The sequence below is a fragment of the Phlebotomus argentipes genome, unplaced genomic scaffold, assembly GCF_947086385.1.
Source record: "Phlebotomus argentipes unplaced genomic scaffold, Phlebotomus argentipes genome assembly scaffold_4, whole genome shotgun sequence".
Taxonomy (NCBI): Eukaryota; Metazoa; Arthropoda; class Insecta; order Diptera; family Psychodidae; genus Phlebotomus; species Phlebotomus argentipes.
The window spans coordinates 5,736,802-5,758,460 of record NW_026776174.1 but is presented as its reverse complement, the minus strand read 5'-3'; the positions used below and the strand labels follow the sequence as shown (position 1 = coordinate 5,758,460).

At 38.1% G+C, this 21,659-nt stretch overlaps 3 protein-coding genes across 9 annotated transcripts; 1 reads left to right on the top strand and 2 right to left on the bottom strand.

Annotated features, from left to right (window-relative positions):
* Positions 1-46: 46 nt before the first annotated feature.
* LOC132258825 (synaptosomal-associated protein 25) lies at positions 47-17,926 on the bottom strand. Of its 7 annotated transcripts, XM_059756317.1 has the most exons (10): positions 17,438-17,553; positions 12,948-13,059; positions 12,813-12,854; positions 9,879-9,927; positions 6,380-6,497; positions 4,681-4,809; positions 4,282-4,426; positions 3,751-3,809; positions 3,274-3,680; positions 47-1,927 (listed from the first exon to the last, which is right to left on the bottom strand). In XM_059756317.1, the coding sequence occupies exons 2-9, from the start codon at positions 13,056-13,058 to the stop codon at positions 3,677-3,679; spliced, it is 657 nt and encodes a 218-aa protein (XP_059612300.1). In that variant the 5' UTR covers position 13,059; positions 17,438-17,553; the 3' UTR covers positions 47-1,927; positions 3,274-3,676. The 7 variants fall into 7 exon arrangements, with proteins under 7 accessions (XP_059612300.1, XP_059612298.1, XP_059612299.1 ...); XM_059756315.1 differs by having other exon boundaries at positions 3,274-3,809; XM_059756316.1 differs by lacking the exon at positions 9,879-9,927 and adding an exon at positions 7,839-7,887 and having other exon boundaries at positions 3,274-3,809.
* A 78-nt stretch (positions 17,927-18,004) lies between these two features.
* LOC132257665 (nicastrin) lies at positions 18,005-20,491 on the top strand. The gene is made up of 4 exons (XM_059754662.1): positions 18,005-18,135; positions 18,230-18,337; positions 18,399-20,307; positions 20,377-20,491. The coding sequence occupies exons 1-4, from the start codon at positions 18,084-18,086 to the stop codon at positions 20,399-20,401; spliced, it is 2,094 nt and encodes a 697-aa protein (XP_059610645.1). The 5' UTR covers positions 18,005-18,083; the 3' UTR covers positions 20,402-20,491.
* A 93-nt stretch (positions 20,492-20,584) lies between these two features.
* LOC132257666 (histone deacetylase 11) lies at positions 20,585-21,659 on the bottom strand. Its single transcript, XM_059754663.1, has one exon. The coding sequence runs from the start codon at positions 21,654-21,656 to the stop codon at positions 20,646-20,648; it is 1,011 nt and encodes a 336-aa protein (XP_059610646.1). The 5' UTR covers positions 21,657-21,659; the 3' UTR covers positions 20,585-20,645.

Sequence of the window (21,659 nt, the reverse complement as noted above, 5' to 3'; positions counted from 1 at the left end):
TCTTTTAGATGATAAAATAGTTTTTCTGTGTTTTTCTCTCTCTATATTTTCCCTTTGCCATTTTATCCTTAGGTGGTTTTGAGTTTTCTATTGAACCAAATGCGTTTCCGCGCCTCAGCGAGACGTGAAAACTCGCTAAACATCGTGAAATGAACCTTTCTACAATGTTCGTTTATCATCATTGTAAATATTATTGCGTTTATGTATAGAGAAAATTGTGTAATTTGCGTTTCATCTTCGCAGTTTGTATGTCTTTTTTTTTAGAAACAGATAAAGAAAAGTATACGATAATAGCCATAGAAATGATAATGTATGTTTCTTTCGCTCGACAGACGCAAAGAAGTTGTGAATGAAGATGAAGAGAGGGCAGAGAAATTAACGGAAATCAGTAAATAAAGTGATAAAATCACTTCTAATGTTGTCACTTAAGGCGTGTTTCTGTGGGTTTATCAAAAATTCACATTTTTTTATTCATCAAAAGTTATTCATCATCTCTATCATCATTGTAAACCACTATAATAATCATCGTTAAGTCTAAGAATCATTTCTTCTTGTGTTCTATTTTAATCAGGAAAAAACACTAGGTTTTCATGCCTTCTCGATGGAACTTCAAAAAATCAAGATATTCTCTTCGCGGATTGATCAAAAGTTGACTCTTGTGTGATATGGATTTCACAATTTAATTGTTATTATCTCTTGTTATTTTCTCACTTAACTTCTACACCCTTAAATCACCCTTTCAATATGTAGATTTTTTGAGTCTCGTCCAATTTACAAAGCAGCTGTTTGTTTTCTCAATAATTAAGCCATTCTCCGTCGTTTTTAAGGTAATTTCTCCTCTCATATTGCATTATTATTCAATAGTTTCTAACAATTAGCAAATTTAACGTTTTCCTTCTTCACCTTCTCATGTTTTAGCTATAATAATTTATGTAATTTTCTCACCTTTACTCATCTCACATTTTCTTTTAAATGTTTATATAAACAATCTAAAATGTAAGATTTTATTAACATTTTTTTGAGATTTTTTTTGCTATGATTTTATCATTTATTTTTTTCATTTTAAGTGTTTAATAATAATAATTTTTTTTAATAATCTCGAATAACAACACTACATTATTATATGTCGACAAAAAAGTAATTATTTTGATGTTACATCTTTGCAATCAATGAAAATTTTATTATAGGTCGAATTTGTTGCGTGTCTTTCTGCACCCATAACTGGAGTTTTGGTTGTTTATCAATTTTCTTCTTATCATGTCACGGAAAAGACGCCAAAAAAATAAGTTAGTAAAACTTGTCAAATATTATACTTTCATTGATATATTGAATATTGGATATTTTTTTTTACTTATTTTGAATCTTTTCCAAATCTATCGATTATAGAAATATATAATATAATGTATATATTTTGCTGCTGTATCTCAATTGCATCACTGATCATTGATAATGTAAGTTAATTTCCTCTCAATTGCCGCATTTACTTGCTATTTTGTCATCTATTAATCAACTTGTGCTGTTTTTTATTTCCCAATTTGACGCTCACGCCACCCGAAAAAAAAACCATTTAACTTGTCGAATTGGATGGATTCAGTGCTCAATGCAAATCCCATAAACTTATCCTCTAATCTGCACTGAAACACTCAAGTTTATATTTCATGCTTCAATGGAGCAAACAAAATATTGATGAAAGAGTATTTTTCACATCTTCCAACTCACTCTCGAACTCAAAAAAAATACCATAAGAAAAAGAAATATGTTTCGTGTTTTGGAAAGAGCGCGTTCTTGATAGTCTTGAAAGGAACAACGAAGGAAATAAATGGAAAATATGTACTCATCGTCAAATCATATCCGTTAGAAATCAATTTCTCAAAAGTTGTCCAGCTCTCTTGCTAGCTTCATCTAATCTTACAGTGTTCGCTTCGCCCTGTTTGAGAGAAAAGAAAGAAAAAATCATAGAAAATACAGATTAAAACCAGAGATTCGAGAAGAAAAAAAATAAAGCATATAATAAACTAGCGCATTACTCAATGCAATAACCAATTAATGTTAGTTCTCAAACAATCGCCCAAAAGCCTTTGCTAAACGCCTTCCGCGTGTGTCTTTTCGCCATTATTGGTGAAGCAAAAGCCAGCAAAATCAATGAATCGTGAAGAATTTATCACATCATGTTCGTAAAATAAATTGCTGACTACAAACCATCATAATTCCCACAACTAAATAGCCCAAGAGAATTGTGGCGAGAGTGAATGAAATTCACCATCTCGTTTCTCTCCTAACACAATATTGCTTTGAAAGCGGAGGAAAAATGTGGCTAATATGGCAAAAATTATTCTTTTTAGCACCTTCACGCGAAAAATACGCATCTTCATTTTTTGATCTGTTGGCAAAGTGTCAGCGATTTATTTCACAATCCTTTTTGGGCGCTTAATTAGTAAATAAATGGGGAGAGCGTGAATGAATGCAGTGATCATCCAAAAAATAAAATCTAATAGATTTCATTGAGTGGTTCTCATCAATTTATATACATTTTTCTCTACACACTAAGAAATATGTCTTCAATCGCCAACTGCCAATGTTTTAGTCAACACAAAATAACCATAATTATGTCTAGAATTTTTCCTTTAACTACTGAGCAGATCTAAAAAAATGTCTACCGGCTCTGGAAGCTCTCTAATCTCTTCCTGGATTTGTTCTTTAATCTCTTTAATTGTTATGTTACAACAGTGTGAACTTGTATCATTTTGCCCTACTGTACAACTCGCGAATCAAATAACTTTTACTCATTCATCATCCTTATTTTTTAAAATCTAATCAACATTTGGACAGAAAAAGTGGGTCTTTTAAGTTATTTACTTCATTTCTTCTTCCTCACTTTTTTGGAGTTAAATTACCAGAGAAAACGCTATAAACACAACATTAAACACATCTAAACATCACTAATTGAAATTGAAAGGTCAAAGAACTCAATCAGAGAGTTTTTTTTTTTGTTAGAGAAAGAAAACCTCAAGGCACAGTTTTTCTCATCTTTTGCATAACATCTTGCAAGATAATTATTTAATTTTAACACTGCACGAAAAAGAAAAGCATTCTCAAAACGCAGTGATTTTCATTTTCGCATCATTTTTCTGTTCAAATGCAGTCAGTTTCCAAAAAAAGCAGCAACTCTGTGTTGTCCACACAACTTCTACATTTATTCAAAAAGTCTCTTTGCTGAACTTTTCAAAAACTAATTGCTATTTTAAAAATCTTTGCTTCTTCTATTTCACTTACTTCTTCATCTCGGGACAGAAGAAACGAATAGATAAAATAAAAAAGATGTAAAAATAGAGGTTAAGGATAACCAAAAAAAGAGAGGTAAGAGAGTCTACAGAAAAAAGAACAATATATTGATGCAAACCATTTCACTTTTTTTCGGTATTCATCTTCATCTCATTGTGTTTGTCTCTTCTAATTGATAGTGTTGATAAAACATCTTTAGCCATTTCGCAATCACACGCTCGTTCATCTTTATCTCGCCCGCAATTAAAATGGGAGAGGATTATCCACTGTGTGACTTTGCATGTGTAGTGTGTGTGTGTGAGATTTCGAAATAAATAAAATCCCATCTTATCCATTTTAGCTCTCCATCAGATAAAGAATCCACATTCATATGGATTTTATCGTACGTGAATCCTTAACTGTAACACAAAATTGCATATATTTTAAATGAGCTGATTGACGTGGTGCATCCCTCTTCAAACACTTTACTTGAGTAGCTGGTGAGCACGTTGATTTGCAACGGCTATCCTCGTCTCGTTAGATTCACCCTGAATTCGTTAGCGATCCAATTACAGAAATGCGCAGCATGGAGAGGACACAATTGTTAGTAAAAGCTCGCACCATCACCACAATTTTACGATTCCCAATGCAACTTTACACTCGCTACAAACGTCTCAAAGATCAAACTTTATGCGACGCAACTTTACGTGCTTTTGACGGCGGGTTTATAAGAGCGAGAGAGAGAGAGAGAGTCTCTCGTAAATGCAATAACTTGCATCTTAAGCTTTGTCCTCTTAACGCAAATTGAAGAGTTCTTGAGAATACAATTTCCTATTGCAATATTAATGCTCTTCATAGTGGTTCTTGTTGAAAGTTTCTCATCTCAGGAGAAATATCTAACACTGCTCTCACCTTTCGTCATACACATAAAGTTACATCGCAAATTTATTAGTTAAAGTCGCACTGAAGAGTTACAATTCTCCCAGAAATCACGAAACACCACTGAGAGGATTCACTGACCTTGCGGTTGATCCTATCAATCTGCCGGTTCTGGTTCTCGAGCTCGGATCCCATGTCCAGCGCCATGTTCCTCAAGTTGCCGATCATTGTGTTAACTTGTCCCATGTTCTCCTCCATTTCATCCTCTCGAGCATCATTTGTGATCCTGTCAAGAGAGGCAACATCAATATCACCAACACGACCTTTCACCACCAGCTAAGCATGTGTGAAAGTAGTTTAATCTCGGCTGAAAGCAGTCTCAGCCTGTGTGAGGATTAAAATAATTATGTCGGAGGGCGGTATTCCGCCCAACATGTTAGCTAGATTACATGCGATATAGAGAGTGTAATCCAGTGTACAGAGAGAGAGTCTTTTTTGTGGGCAGAGAGAAGAGTGGAGTAAAATGTTATGGTAACCGACCTTCCGATGTATCCTGCCTGCGGACCCAAACCGTTGCGGTCATCCATAACTCTCTGTGGCTGATTATTCACCACCTTTCCATCATCATTACCCTTCCAGGTTCCGTCGTCCTCCTTAAATGATGCACTCCTAGTTACATGGACGAGACAAGAGAACAAATATTTGGGATTAATTACACATTTATCCATGAGGTCATTGACAAAATATGTCTCTATGCTTGTCACATCGCCTCTTTCACATTTCTCGTGCTTTCGCTTCATTACGACAGAGAAAGAGAGAAAGAAAGAAGCATTCCATTTGCAATTGACGCTGCCCAGCAGTGAGCATTTATCATCATTCACCATAGCATAATTAGGCAACATTGAATGTCCACACACAAAACACGCTCAAGATGATAAATTAATTTCTGCTCAACCACTTGTATTTCTCATCTCTTACCTCCTGAGGTGCTTTGAGTGTGGGTGAAAAGAGGCAGAAAATTGAAGCTGAAGTATATAAGAAAGCAAAAGAGAGGAAACTTACATCAACTTCCCACCAATTCACTGATATCTCAACGTCAATTAGCTTTGCTCCTTCACACCCTGAGCCAGTCAATGCTAAAGACAACAGTATAACGACCCTTTGCAAACACCCCGAACGGCACACTGTGCGGCTGATAATTTAAAATGAAGCTCATTCGAGGACATTTTCCCCTGGTTTTCCTTCTAAGTGAGACGAGAAAGATGACAAGAAAGAAAAAGAGTCCAAGAGCTATTAATAAAGCTCAAGAGAGATGCCAATGTTCTTCACAGTGTCCCATCTATTTCACCCTTGAAATATATTGCATCTCCTTGAGATCCACAATATAAAACATGAAAACTCAGCAGCACAAATCAATATCATTCAAATTGATATATCAAATTTATTACAATTTCCCGGTGAAAAAGAATTTCATTTGATTTTATTTACCGATTTCTATTTCTGTGCAGATTTCTTTCTTTTTTCAGGATTTTACTCATACATATATCTCCATAGACAGGCACAGAAAATAGAGTGGGAAAATATATTGGATGGCTTTTACTTTTTTGGCTCTCGCAGTCGCGGTATTGTGGTTAAAATACAAATATACCATTGATATTGAAAATTTGTGAATAATAAAGGAGGCAGAGAAAGGATGGGCGTAACAACCGGTAAATTCCCCAGCTCCATTTTCATATGATATGTTTTCCTTCTTCATTTGAAGCCCCTTCAAAAAAAAACGCTTCTGAAGGTGTGAGAATTTGTGGATTCCCTCGAGAGAGATATTGACGGAAAATCGATACGCATTTCTCACTTTTCAATACTCATCCCATCCCCACATAAATCAACCTTCTGCCGAAGCTAAAAGGAGCTCACAAGACACCTGTAGTAAATATCATTTTACCTTTATCACCACTCACAAAGACAGAATGTGTGTTTAGAGAGACAGAATGTTTAGAGAGAAAAGATATAACATGTATAAAAGAGGCATAAAAGCTCTTGAAAATAGTCAAACAACAAATAGATTCTTTTAGATATTAAAGCTACATACAAGAGGAATTAGCTGTGGAACATCTACCATTTCAATCTCTTACACTGAGATGACTATTGTGGCTAGTATTAGGATATTTTGGTACACAACACAGAGTTCTTTCATCTTGACAGGTTTTTTCTGGCATGAATCACTGGTGAATCAACTTACTTATTGCATGGAAGTACACACAATCCACAGCATTTTTCCATTCCACTCAAGTTCTTCTCAGCCTCTCGCATGTCGGCGTTAATTTGATCCATTCCCTCCTCAATTCTGTCCAATTGCTCTGCAAAAATTCACCCAAAATCCACATTAGAACGTGCAATTTTAATCAGCAATCAATTTGATTATGGTGTGAATGTTTAATATTAATTAAACTAAGGTTAGTCAAATGAATAAAAGAAAAACAATAGTCATTAAAAGATACTCCTTCCTCTCCAACAATATTCAATGTTAAATGAAACCATTCACGTGCATTGCAAATTAAAATCAACCAACAGAAATACTCTCCTGAGGATTAAAAAACGGTGGCCCAATGAAGTTGCATTCTCTATTATTGCCTTCTCTTCCCGGAAATTAATTAAGAAAATACACTAAACCAAATACTTCTCTTTTTATTGCAAATGGTAGAATAGACCCAAACGGCAAAGGAAAAAGGGTAATGCAAGCAAATAACTATATAATAATAAATATAGGATGAAGATCAAACTAATGAGACTAATTAATGTTAAGAATAACTCTCAATTATACTCTCATAATACTTTCTCTCTCACTGTTTTCATCATTTTGGCTAAAAGATTACAAATACTCACTTGTCTACATTATTGTGGTGTAAGTAAGATAGTATTTTAGCAAATAGTATCTTTTTATCGAGTTGTTATGTGGTTTGCATGGTGGTTTTAGTCTTGTTAGTAAATCTGTTTGTGGCTGGATATAATTATGTGAATCATTTTCTGGACATTCTGCAAATACGACCCCATTTGAATATTTTAGCATGACATGTGAACCTTTTCTCCCTCCGCCCGCCCACCATTCATATTTTCCCCCAAATTGTTTCATACATTTCAATTTTCCAGCCTGTCTCATTATCTGTAAAACAGCTGGAAAATTATTATTCGCAATATAAATGCATGCCTAATGTTTGACACTGAATAAATCATTTAGAGGAACAATTATCTCTCTGTTTATCTTTCTGTGCTTTTCCATATATTATTCTTGTTCTGTTGTCACACGTGTGTTTCATTATGGCTGGAGTTCTCTGGACTATACAATATGTGATATACTGTCGTAGAAGACAAGTGGCACATCTCAACATCTCACACTCAAATATAACCATCAATTGCGATTCGATTCTTTGGCATCTCCGGAGGCATTTTGACATCATAGCTCGACATTCCCTCGGGCATGCTCTAATCCAATTCACAATTAATGCTATTTCAATTGTATATATCTGTCTGTCTGTGGACGTTTGAGAATCATGTCTCTAAAGGCTGGAAGGATTTGCCTCATTTTATCATCTCATTCAAAAGGATATCATTTTCATGCCAGATAAAGATTTTTTTTAAGGATTTCTCTTGTCATCACTGATCATTGTTTTTCTTTGTTTATCACCTTGTGGTTTTCTTACCTCCTTGCTCGTCCAGCATGACGATGGTACGCATCCCAACCTCCGTACTCTAGACAAAGACATGACATTTCCTTTTAGCCACACTTCTCTTCAATCTCAATTGTCTATCGTGTGTTATTTATTATAAATTGTCATTGGCGAAAAATCATTAGACTTTCTCAATGGTCTTTCATCAAACCTAATTCCTAAGCACTCCCTAAAAGTATCCCTAACAAATCCTGCGAACATCCTACAATATTATTATGCTGTACAGAGAAGTATTCCACATAAAAACAACACCCAGTGCTTTCTTGTGTCCATAGAAATCACACACAAAGTGTCCAAAATCCACACCACTTTGTTAATTAAAGTCAATTGCATTGATAACAATATTACATTTTGCCATAGGATTAAATTATATTACTCTAGAGTCTTTCTTCTAGGGTTTTTCTTTTGTAAGAATATTAGTTTAATAACCACCAGGATTTTTGTTAACAATTAAATCCTTCAACTCTTATTTGTTCTCTTACCGCCTTGATGGCTCAACATTTGTAATGTTTTACCGCCAGCATCTTCGCTCTAGAAAATGACAACAACTTCTAGTATAAGTAGAGAAATAACATGTCAACGAAATAAATAAAATAATACCCAAAATGCAAGTATTCTCAGGTGCCGTTCTAACCTATCAAGAGACATACGTAGATCGTACGAGAGAAATATGAATAGAATACGTTCAACTGCAGAACGGCAACTGAGTGCTTCTCTTTCAACGATAATGGCAGAAAAAAGATATAATTTATGCATTAAGGAAAATGAAACTTGAGAAAAGGTTCTCCAAACTCCTGGTAAACTTTTTCGCAAATTTCCCTCTCTCGCTGCGTCATTTTCTTCATATAGCATATCATTTTTCGCTTATTAGCTTATAATCACAGTTTTGAATTTCTCTCATCAGCAAACATCCACACAATGCGCTCGCATAGCAAGAAAAAGGCGGGAAATATATAAATTTCTTCTCTCTCTCAAAATCACCGCATAAGAAAACGCATTCTTGAAAGGAAACAAAAAATTTTTTTCTTGATATACTCATTGCAGAAACACTACAATAACAACTGCAATCGGAATAATACTCGTGACAAAGTTCTCTTCGAAGAAAAACATGGAGAAAGAAACTGTGCATGTCAAAAAACAGGGAAGAACAGAGTGTAGTCTGAAAGAGTGCAATACAATACTACAACTTCTTTCAATATATCATTAAATATTATAAGAAAAATCTGCTCATGTGATTTTGGGGTGAATGCGTGGAGGAAACAAGGCAAAACGATATTGAACTGTTCTGGAAAAATGAAGATTTGAACTTGTTGATAAAATGTCACAAGCAAGAAAGCTTCTATTGTGGCCAAAAACAAAAACTGCGCGCTGAAAAGTTTCATTTATATCCTCTTCTCTAAACTGAGAGTTTCCAATATGTTTGTGGATGAGTTTCTCAAAAGAGATGGAATATATAAAACAAACTTGATTACAAATAAGCAGTTGCAATATGTATAATTATAGAATAACCTTATAGGTATTAAATCAATAAAAAAAATATTTCAATATTACGAAATAAATCACTAAACATAATTTTCATCATTCGTTTTTTTTTTCTTAATCTTTTGGACACAAAATTTTACGAAATAGATAATAATTTCAACTAAATACAATATCAATTGAAAAACAAATTCAAATCAAAGACACAATATTAAAATTTTACATCAAAACTGAATCTAATCGAAAACATGGGAAGTGAAATTTCTTTATTTTAATTAAAGAAAAACAACCGAATACCAATCATTTTCTTTATACTTCTCAACTGTAGTCTAAAATCAAAACACAGAAACCAAAACGGAAAAGAACAAAGCGGTAAAATATTGCTCATTTTTCAATGTTTGTTGTTGTCGGAAAGAAGAGAGTTGAGAAAGAAACTGTATCTTGATGAAATCAAAATAAAAGCAATATATTTGGGAGGAGTATTCAATATTTTCTTCTCGCTTAAAAGAAATGGAACGGTGTTTTGTGACTCACCTCCCTGATCGTCAAGGGCTACCAGGGTACGAATCCCGGCTTCCTTGCTCTGTGATGCGGCACAACAGTAATTAGTAAGAGTGTCATTTTGTTGTATAATTTCTTTTGGCATAAAAGGTATAAAGAAAAATTAAGAGTATTTTTTGCTCTTTTGGAAATTAATAAAGCTCTTTTACGATTTTTTTTTCTTAACTTAAAATGCACATTTTTTCTGAAAAACTTGACTTTTCATGAATTTATAGTACAGAGAAAATGAAAAATAATCTTGTGGTTATCTGGAAAAAGAATATATCTCTGAAAAGTGAAGGTATATTGTTGGTTTTCTTTCATCTGAAATAATCATTCAGTTTTCTTTTGCACCTAAAAGTATATCAATGGATAAGAATGAATTATCTTGTACTTCCCTATCATTCTTTTTACTCTCTATCGTCACTGAAAAAATTTTGATCAAAAATCTTCTCGATATAATTTTAGTTCATTTTGTATATTCCAATCTGAGGTCTTTTCTTGTGATCCTTGGTAAAAAAGAAACATGTAGTTTGCATTTAGTCAAATCTTTCTTTAACTTTTCCCTCATTTTACATCCGTTTTTCATTCACTCACTCATTGCAACTCAAATGGAACACAAACCAAAAAATCATCTGTGGAAACATTTTGGTTAAAACAATTCAACGGAAAATAAAATTAAGTGAAAGAAATATTGAAAAAGAAACAATAATCTGCTTCTGTGGACTGTTTCTGGTCTGATTCAATATCATGGCTGTATTTATATCTGAATGGCTCAACTCATCTCTATGTTGGTATTTCACTGTCAGTTTCAATCTCTTTTCGCATTTAACAAATCAACTCAGGAAAAATTGAGAATAAAAGTTTATGCAGTGGATCAGTGTGTTTTTCTTTGTAGCATTTTTTAATATATTTTCAAAGTCATTTTAACGGAGATTTATCATAAGTCTCGCTTGTCAACAGAGATTTTGCACACAATTTTCCACACTCTCTTCGTCATCTCCTTCACTCAATTACATTTACGTCCAAAACATCTACCGATTAATCCAATTTCTCTGCATCACCAGTAAAATGACTTTTCATTAAGAATAATTGTCTTTTTAATCACATATTGGAAAATAAAGATTTTGCAATTGCACGTCTGATTTATATTCACTGCAATAATGCCAAAGACATAAGTTTATAGACACTGCTACATTGCGCATTCAAAACAAATATACGTTCTGTACATTCGATTGATAGACATTGAAGAATAATATAAGAAGGAAAAATGTTGAAAAGAAAACTCGAGTGAGGAATCTCTTCCGAGACTTCCAAGGATGAATAAACAGAGGAAGGAGAAATAAAGAGGGAGAAACAGTGAACAAATAAAGATATCCGAATTGTCAAATAGCACAAAAGAACATTTAAGAGCAAACCACATAGATTTTGAGTATTTGCAGACACGAGATTTTCGGGGAAGATGAACAGCAAAGTCCTAATTACATGGCAAAACAGGAGGAAAAGTGGCAGGAAGAGGACATCAACTGCCGCACTTCTCCAAACCACTTTTGCCAAAGGAAAGTGTGTGTGCTCTCAAGATAGAAGTCACGTTTGAAACATTTTCTCTACAGTCTGTGCTCTATATATCATGACATATAGAATGAGAAGAAATTTCCTAAAATTGCTTGAAATTCCTTTCTGCTCTAGAGAAGAAAGGAAAGAGTGAATGCTTGAGGGAAAGAATTGTGCAGAAAAGTCATTATATTTCTTTTAGAGTGTGTGAATAGTTAGAAAAAGAAATTCTAGGTAGTCACAAAAAAGATCTCTCATTCATATTCAAGCATTTCACTGTCTTTTACGTCTTTTTATAACCAAAAAAAAACCATAACAGCTAAAAGTGCTTCGGCTCTCGTTATTGCCAATGGGCATACTAAAACATTATTATGTTCTCCCCGGAAGAAGAATTCAAGTGATTTTGAAAGCACGTGACACAATTTAACTCAATTGCGATGTCACTAAAGTCCCCTTTTCTTTTGGCTATTTTTTTCCATAAAGTTCTTCTTTTGTTGTTGTCTGTTCATATACAAAAACAAATTGCTCTGGATAAATCATCTAAAACATTTATACACTTATCATGCAAACACTTAATAGCATGGAATACGTTTTGCTGTATAACAATTCTTTGATATATCCATAGAAACTAAAGAAGAAATCCAAAATAAATCAACATGGATACAAAATTTACACAGAAAACTCACTTTCTCTCTTCATTTCTTGGGCCTCAATATCTTAAATCTAAAACTAGGATTCTCCACGCGATATTATCGATTTTATACTGTCTCTAGAATATCTAAGAACTATTGCTTCTGAGGTGTTTTTTTTTTTCCTATAGAAAACTATACTAGAGAATTCCTATAAATCTAAGTGAAATATCCAACAATATTTGCCTCATTGATTTTCACACTATAGTAAAGCATAAAAAACATGAACAACTGTTGACATTTCTATAGATTCTTCTCGACAAAAAGACCATTTTCTCTCCTAATTCTTCCACCATGAGGAAAGGATACTAGAAGATATACATTAGATGACATTTTAGAGATATTTTTGTGCTACACCTGCTTAAACACTGTCCACAGCAAGTAACTTGATAAAACCAAAAAAGAGATGAAAATAATTGGGAAAAGATAAGAAAAGGAATAATTTTGTTCACTTTTCAACCCAGGAAATTGATTTTTTTTTAGCGAAAATTCATCTTTATCACATTTTTTTTTTAATCAAATCGCAAAGTAAACACAATTTTTCATTTTTCGCCTATTTTGAAATGGGAAAAGAAGTTTTATTATCCAAATATATCCCGGTAATGTTGTATTTTAACCTCAAAGGGCATGAGGCATAATATCTGCGATAGCATTGAAGGAAAAAGAGATAAAAAGCATTTCTCACCTCCTCGCACAGCGCCAACATGCGACGTGTACTCTCCAGGGACTGGAAAACACGAAGAAAAGCCATAATTAGGATGTTGTTGCGTGCAAATTTTCTTCTCAACACATCAGCATTTTCACACAGCAATTCCTCTACCTCATCTGTACACTGTTGCGCCTTGAGTTGCAACTCTTGCAGTTCTGTTTTCGGCACCGGAGCACCATTTTCAGCTCCTGCTGCTGCTGCTGCTGGGGCTGCAGACGGCATTCTGGGCGAAAAAAATGGAGAAGAGAACAGAAATTAATAAATAAATTGCGCCCACACACAAAATCCCTTCTCAAAATCCACCATTCTCTGGCATTTATATGCGCGTAAACCTTCCACACCCAGTCGATGAATATTTAATGCCCAAAGCTCTTCAAACTGTAAACAGCATCAGTGTGGAAAATGGACAAAAAATTGCCCAGATTTCATCCCTCTAAAAAAACCTCCATCACAATATTCGTTTCTCATTTCATTCTTGCGCCTTTTCAGCACCATTGACTGTCGAATTGAGCTGAAGAGTGTAATTTCATGTTCATTTTGCCTATTAACATTTTCTATTCACCGCCAAAGGGATTTTCAATGAAAACTCTCCTCTGCAATAGAGCATATTGTGGTGACATGGCTCTACTGCGTCGACGCGAACTCTCGTCTCGCTTTTTTGTGCAACAACAAACTATATATGTGCTGTAAGCTTCAACTCAGAAGCTCACAGGTTAAAATTAATTGAGGGAAATGAATAAACAATACCTAAGCTTTAATGTCTCTAATTCAGTTTATGGGATGTTTTATTTTGAAAGGACGAATTCGAGTTTTTAGTATAGCAATTAACATAATTAAAGACAATTTAGCATTATACAGAATAGTTGATTTAAAGCTATCTCTACATTCGTTTATATATAAACAAACCTTGGACAAAACACTCTAAAAAGTAGTCAGTCAAGACGAGTTTTAGAACATATTTGCAACATTGTTACACCTCTAGAATTGCAATTGAGTTTTAACAGTTCAGAAAATGTTACACAAACTTTTATACACGTTGGAAAATTAACTGAACAATCAATGAGAAAGTTGCTCTGTACGATTGTTGATTTTCATCATTTGACAATGTCCAATAAAAACTTTGTATCACGAAAGTGGAAAATGTTGCCACACAAGATTTATCTCAAATCTCATTAAACGTACAAATGCGCACAATTCATCCCTCTCGACAGTGAGACAATGCATCACTCGCTGGAGCCTCAATGTGAAAAGTGTGGCTCTTCTCGCTTCCCCCAATCGATTTTCCACCCTTCATACAGTGTTTGTTGTTATGTATGGCCAAAAAGTAAATCCTCAGCAAATTTATGTACATAGAAATCTCTCATGAGGTGGGAAAGTGCTCGAGAGAAATTGTATAGAAAAACGATTTCTCGCCTTTATAAATATTTCATGGGGCGTTCGGAGGAAGGAAGAGTGGCAGAAGTTCTTTCTCCTGAAGAGAATTCACAGCTTGTTTTCAGACACTTTGTCATACATTAAATCACAATCTCCTTCAATTCTCGCCACCCAAGAGGCAGGCACTTTTCCTTAAGATGAACACATGAGACTTGCCTGAATAATGTATGAAATTAGACTTTTTTTATCAATTTAATGCAATCATACATCAATTCATCTCCAGACACGACAGAAAATATGATTTCAATTCAGTGTCGCTGTGCCCTGAATTCCAAATCATCGTACGGAAGAAATGATAAATTATTAAGTGATTAAAACATTCCCAATTATGAGCTCTTAAGAGATAATTGCGCCAGAACGGAGAGTTGTATCTCAAATAAATCTCCTTTTCCCAGATGATATTATCATTTAAGCAATCATCAGCTCAAATTTTGCCCTCATACTTTCGCCGAAGAACCCTTTCGCCCACCCTCAAAATACTCCGCAATGCCCAACTTCACTTTCCACCCTCTCGAGAGAAAAGTTTACACAAATCCCATCCGTGTGATGTTTTCACAACCCCATTAAATTCAACATCAGATAAATTTATCAGTTTCTCAGCAGCACATCCCATTTAATCGTGATATAAATTCTTTCCACAGAATTACATGCGATGAAATTGACGAGACTGATGTGCGGATTTTCTTCACACTTTGCAAGAAGACTCATCCACTGGAAGATTGTGCATTGCGCACATTTTACTGAATAAACTAATCATCATAGATTACGTGGAATACTAATTAGCATGAGAAAGAGGGACAAAGCAAAATGCATAAAATGAGAAATATGTATAATCATTTCCATCCAATAGAATGTTCTCAAAATTCATTTGCCTCAGAGCAAAAGCACAAAATTTTAATTAGCATATCAATTATCTCCAAACTACGCCTCCACCAAATCGATTAACATAAAATAATCATGAGTAGAAATACTCTCATTTGGAACACAGCTCGAAAACTTCCCCAAAATGATGAACTTTGAAATTTTAGTCAAATTCAGAAAAGAAGTAATTGAAGCAAATACACAATTTCCATTATGAAGAGCCACAGAGGAGATACAGAAAATGAAGAGGCGAATGAAGGAGAAGAGATCAATTTGCGAATGATGCTGTAATTGACGTGTCATCCTTATCTCAATCGAATAATACTCCAACAGCACAAATTGAATTGCGGTCGCAGGCACGATATTCCGCCAGAAGGTTCACAATGTGGGTGTTTTGCTGCTCTTGCCCTCAAAATCACTCCACACAATTTCAATTTGGCAGTGACATACAGAGAATTGAGCGGGAGAAGCTAATACAGTCTGAACTGTGGACTAAACTATTTGCATTCATGCAAATTTTACTGCTCAAAATCATGTGAATGTACTGAAATAGGTTCAATTTCTAGCAATGCCAAAATAATGTTTATATTGAAATACTTAAGATAGGAAAACTATCATATTGCAGGAACTCAACACAACTCTTATCCCACTTTGAACACTCCTTGAATCTACTTTTTGAAGAATTTCTATGTTCGTAACCGAATAATACGGCCCAAGAATGAGAAATTGCTTCAACTATATTCCTACTTCTGGCCAAATTCAGCCAAAACTTCACGACTCGGGTCTCGATTTTGGTGAATTTTCTCGAGAAGATGAAAAGCGGCTGGAAAACTCAATAGTTGTTACGTGATTCCCTGGGGGATTGACTATAGAAAACTCCTTAACTTCGGGTCGGAAATCGAGGGTTTTGCCACAGCAAAGGTTTAAGTTTCATGGCACATTGGCTGAAATTGTTGTAATTTCATTCTACATTTCTCATGTTATTCTTTTTTGGTATAAATATGAAGAGATACATGTAGAGGAGAGCAAATAATAGAAAAAAATGTGATTTCATGCCTACAAGTTTATCTAATATGATGAAACTCACTGATTTTGTGAAAATGTGTTTTGGATAAAGAAGGACGAAATATTCTTCTGAATTAATCATAATTTTATAGACAAATTTCCTGAATCCCTATTGAATATCAAAGTGGAATAAGTCATTACTAGTAGGGTAATGGAAAAAAAACATCACGTCATCAATTCATCATAAATGATTGGAAATTGAATGAATAATGATAACATAAATTTCCACCCTCAATATATGTATCATTAAGTCTCAAAATAGCTTTACGATCCTCAATATAATCTCCAGATTTAGGCCAGAGCATTCAATCTTGAGATGATTAGCATTGGCTTTGCGAGGAGGGTCAAAAAATTCTGTGGGAAAACCGTGGAAATTGACCCTGACTGGGCCAGCAGAAGAACAAACGACACTGGAAAACTGTTCAATGGCACCGCAAGAGCCACTTTGCATTTTCCCAAGAGCAGCAGAACGCTACAACGCCCTGCTTTCGTGCGGCCCCCCTTTTCCCGGCCCCAGAGACACACCGAGAAATCCATCGCCGCCCCGCAAGTAGATGCACCCCCTCAGCCACTCAATGGAAGTCTGTGCCCGAACGGCTGGCATTCCTTCGGCCCCCAGCGTCCTGATCTATGTGCTCCACACGAGCGCAATTGCCTCGGTCGTGGAAAAATCAATAGTGTCTAGAAATGGAGTCCGTTGAGTCTTCAGGAGTGTGCGCATTCCTCACGCCAGCCGCGAGATCCAACATTTTCCACCGCGTTTCAGGGTGGATTCCGCGGGCTCAGAGCCCCACCGGGAGCCTCTCGACCGCATTTTCAGGCACACAAGATAGCCCAGGAGGCGTGAATTGAGCACCACGAGGGATTTGGGGTTCGGAAGTGGCCTGACAATGAAAGTGGGTCTGGGAATTTGGCCTCCATTGTGTCCTCAGTGGAATTGAGGGCGTGTAACCATCTTCCGGACAGTGCAAAATCACGGAAATGGCCCACAAACTACATCGAAAGATGGTTTGTCAGACCATTTTCTCATCTCTCATGCCACGAATCACACAAAATTGATGCCGTGTCTATTGTCCAATTACTCAGCCTCTTTTTCTCAGTATTTTTGGGGTCTTTCCATGCAAAAAAATATCGCAATGGAATGACGCATTAGCGAGATTCTGTGTGTGTGTGGCGAGAAAGTCTTCCGTGTGAGGCGAACATCCCGGAAATCTCAATGGATGTTGGCAAGGAAGTTTTACCTGATGTTTGTTGGTTTCCTCAGAGAGTGTCGGACAACAAAATACACCAACAATTATGTGGTAAAAAGACAGAGAGACCAAGAAACACAACACAACACCAAGAATTCTTCCCTCAGACTGACGATTTTCGTGGAAAAAACACACACACCAAGCGCGGGGTGGCCCAACACGCTGTAGTGGGGATGCCACCGGACGCATGTGCACATGTTTCACCGACAAAACATCCACAAGGCCCCTCCGGAGCCCCACACTTCCCCAAAACCACTCACCTTTTGCACTGTTTTCTGCACTTCCGGACAACTAAGTGAAACTTCTTAGCACGATTTCTCCTACTGTCACGGCGATTCTCCTCAGAACTTAACGTGCACCGATTCGGTGGATACTGGAGCACTTTTTATCAGCAATTTTCACACTTTTCCGGCACGGAAACTGCACTCTTTAGAACTCTTTTTGCGTACTTGGGCCAACACTCAGCCGCAAATGAACTCCACTGACAGTTCTGACGTCATCAATAGAGTTGCGGCCACTCACCGCGAGAAGCGTGATGCTTTCCAGAAAATCAGTCGTGGGTGGTGAATTCTGGTCTGGAAGCAGAAATAAAAACAAGCGTGAGAAAAGTGATAATTTTACAAGAAGTAGAGGGAAAATGGGGGTTTTTCCGCACATATCTTGTCTCTTGATATCCCTGTTGTGTTTAGGTGAGTGAAAATCTAATAGATATTAAAGAGCGGTGTGAGAAAAAAGGAATGTTACTGGAGCCCTAACCTCAATGGGGATTTCGTGGCTTTTCAGGGACTTTCACAGCCGATGGACAAAGGATTAAAGATAAAATGTTCAGCAATATTGCGGGGACGTTTTGTTTTCGCCGCATGAATGCCACACATGTCACCGGATGCAGCTGTAAGCGCGTGAAGAGGACTAGGCTAAACAGGATGACTAATGAAGTCTTTGTCCATTCCAGCCACTTTCCGGGGCTCTCAGGGTGTGATTCACATCGTGAAGACGCAGGAGGACTTTGAATTCTTTTTCAACAATCCCGCATCACCACCATATGCACCTGTGATTCCGCCACATCTCTTCACAAAAGAGAACATCCTGAGGCTGAGAGATAACGCGTCTCACGTCATCTCCGGAATCGTGCTCACGGGCTCTGTGAAGAACCTCATGTCCTTCAGTCACGAGTCTCGGTGTCCAAATCAATTTGGCGGCCTTTCCAAAGACCAGACGTGCAGCGTGGACGATCCTGTGAACTCCTGGAACCCCTTCGGGACGGGAATGCTACAGGAATTCTTTCCATTTCCCATCTATCTGGTATCAAGTGACAAAGAAGTGGCCAAGATGACAGAGTGCTTTGAGAAGTTCAACAACTTTAACATGGAACAGCAAAATTTGAGATCCTTGTGTAGTATCGAGATCAATTCCTTCATGTCGTCCGCCGTGAACTCGGAGATTTGCATGAGACGCGCCACAATGCAATATAATCTCGGACCGACAGTTTTCTGCGATCCTCTGCAGGGTAGGAATGTCTTCGCCACGCTCTTCCCTCGGGAGATTGTGGAGCCTGAGCAGCGTCAAGTGGATCCGGAAGAGAAAATAATTGTACTCTCTGCCAGAATGGACACAGCTTCGCTGTTTGACAGTGAGGGAGCGGGCGCGATGGGGTCTCTCGTACCCTTCACAGTTCTCATGTCTACCGCTCAGGTTCTGGCCAAGTTACTGCGCCAGAAACGTGATGCCAGCTCTCCTAATGTCCTCTTCTTGCTCTTCAACGGTGAGGCATTTGATTACATTGGATCACAGCGTTTCATTTACGATCTTCAGGAGGGTAAATTCCCCTCAAAAGCATACTTGAGCAAACCTCTAGCACTGGACAACATCAAATTCTTGGTGGATCTTGGCGTGCTAGACACAGTGCGTCTCCTGAATCTCTTCCACGCCACAGATTTCCCGCGTGCGTCAGAATTTGGGCAGTTGATGACGAAGTACAGCTCGAAATTCGCCATGAATGTCTCAACGGTGAACAGGATGCAAGGCAATCTGCCGCCCACTTCGGCGCAATCTTTCCTTCGTGAAGACATCAACTTTCCCGCCGTAGTGCTCAACTCTCCACCCACAAATCGTTTCTACCACTCAATCTTCGACGATGACATCAATATCAACTACGTGTATGGAAACACTTCGAGGAACTTCTTGACTCTGGAGGACTTGAACGCACCGTCAGCAGACTTCACCAAGGATTCTATTCAGCTTGGCATAAGGAATATCTCTTCTATAATCGCTTTCAGCCTCTACGAGATGATCACTGGCGAGGAGTACAGGGAAAACCTCGGAGCGAGCGCTCTTTTCGTTGATGAGTTCCTCTATTGCTTCCTCATCTCATCCGAGTGTCCACTAATGGAGGCCATCCTGCCGGACGACGCTACTTTCCCGCCCTATTCACCGCCCAGATACATCAGTGTCCATCGCTATCCGACACAGCAATCCACGGTGATGGCGTACAACACCTTCGGCCTGATCGTGGGCCAGAAACTCGAAGGAGTGACGAAGGAGAACTGCTCCACGCCGCCCAGGATGTGGTACCCGGGCATTGAGAAGCAGGGCGAGTGCCATCTCACCACGCAGAACATCAGCATGGCCATGAGCCCGGCCTTCAAGATTCCGCAGTACAACTGGACGTCTGGACGCTACTCCACGTGGACGGAATCCTCCTGGAAGACCATCTCGGCGAGGATTTACCTGAGACCATCAACGCACCACGAAGCTCTGACCCTGGCTGTCGGTGTAGTAGTCCTTGTGCTGTCCTTCGTGGTAGTTTATCTCGTCAATACCAAATCCGACGTGCTGTTTGGCATCAGTCCGTCCTCTGAAGTGTGAGTAAATCTTTATGCTTTAATAAGGAATATTATACTAATCGAAGTCCTTTTATCATTCACTTTCAGGATCTCCATTCCTGCTCGCTGTTAGGTCATTTTTATATCTTCCTCTTCTCTGCTACCCATGAAAGACTGGTTTGCGGTATTTTATCTGCGTGGCTGACGCGCTGTATTCATTCCCATCAGAGAATTTTATCCCCTAACGTCCAGAAGACACGTCTCTAACCAAACACTAATCGATCAAAGAGAAGCTGGACGCTTGTCTGAGGCAGTGTGACAATATTTAAGTAAATATTTATTGCACATTGAAAGGAAATTTGTGTCGGGAATGGGGTTTAGTGGCGTCTGGGCAGCAATCCTTTGGCGCTGAGGTTGAGAACAGAGTTGGCAATCACGCTGGCGGCTGAGCGCAAGTATCCGCCACTGAGGAGCATCACAATCGGAATGTTTGCGCGGATGGCGCGTTTGAAGACTTCTTCGTCGCGTAAGATGACGCCCTCGGGCGAGACGGAGAGCGCACCCAGTGGATCTCCGTCCAGGATGTCCGTGCCGGCGTTGTAGATTATCACGTCGGGTGGAAACTCGGCAAGCGCGGCGTCGAGATTGGAGCGGAGTTTGTGGAGATACTCACGATCCTGTGTATAGGGATGGAGTTCAACCTTTCTCCTGATCGCCACCTTGGCTTCCTTGTCACGCGGATAAATGCTGGCGTTGTACATGTCCATGATGAATACTCTCTCATCATCCATGAAGTCTCTCTCGTGGCCATTTCCCTGGTGAGCGTCCAGATCCACAATCATGACGCGTCGCACGCCATGAGGTGAGCCCAGGAGGCGCTTTATGAGGAGACTGATGTCTGCATAAGCGCAGAATCCGCCGCCTCTGTTGCCACTGCAGTGATGAAAACCTCCGCCCAGATTGATTGCCCAGCCGTGGCGCAACGCCAAGTCGCCCGCCATGAGACTGCCCGCCGTCTGGAAGCGCATCGGCCGCAAGTATCCTCTCTCCACGCAGAATATGGGCAGCAACAGCAGAATTGGCACTTCGGTTATCTTGGCCACATTGACACTCCATCGCAAGCTGTTCAGGTATCGTTTCGTGTGCACCACTTTCAACTCCTGCCGCGAGATCTCCTTCCTGGGCCGATGAACAGACGATTCCCTGATGAAGTCCTCCTCACACAATCTCCGGAAGATCCCATCACCCTTCGCGGCAGCAGTATTTGTGCTGACAAGTCTCTCGATTCCACAGAATCTCACATTGTACTCCTTGCAGAACACTATGGGGAGCTTTTCCTCTCCAGAATCACTCACTTCATCGTCTGTTTCCTGACCTCTCATGCACATCTT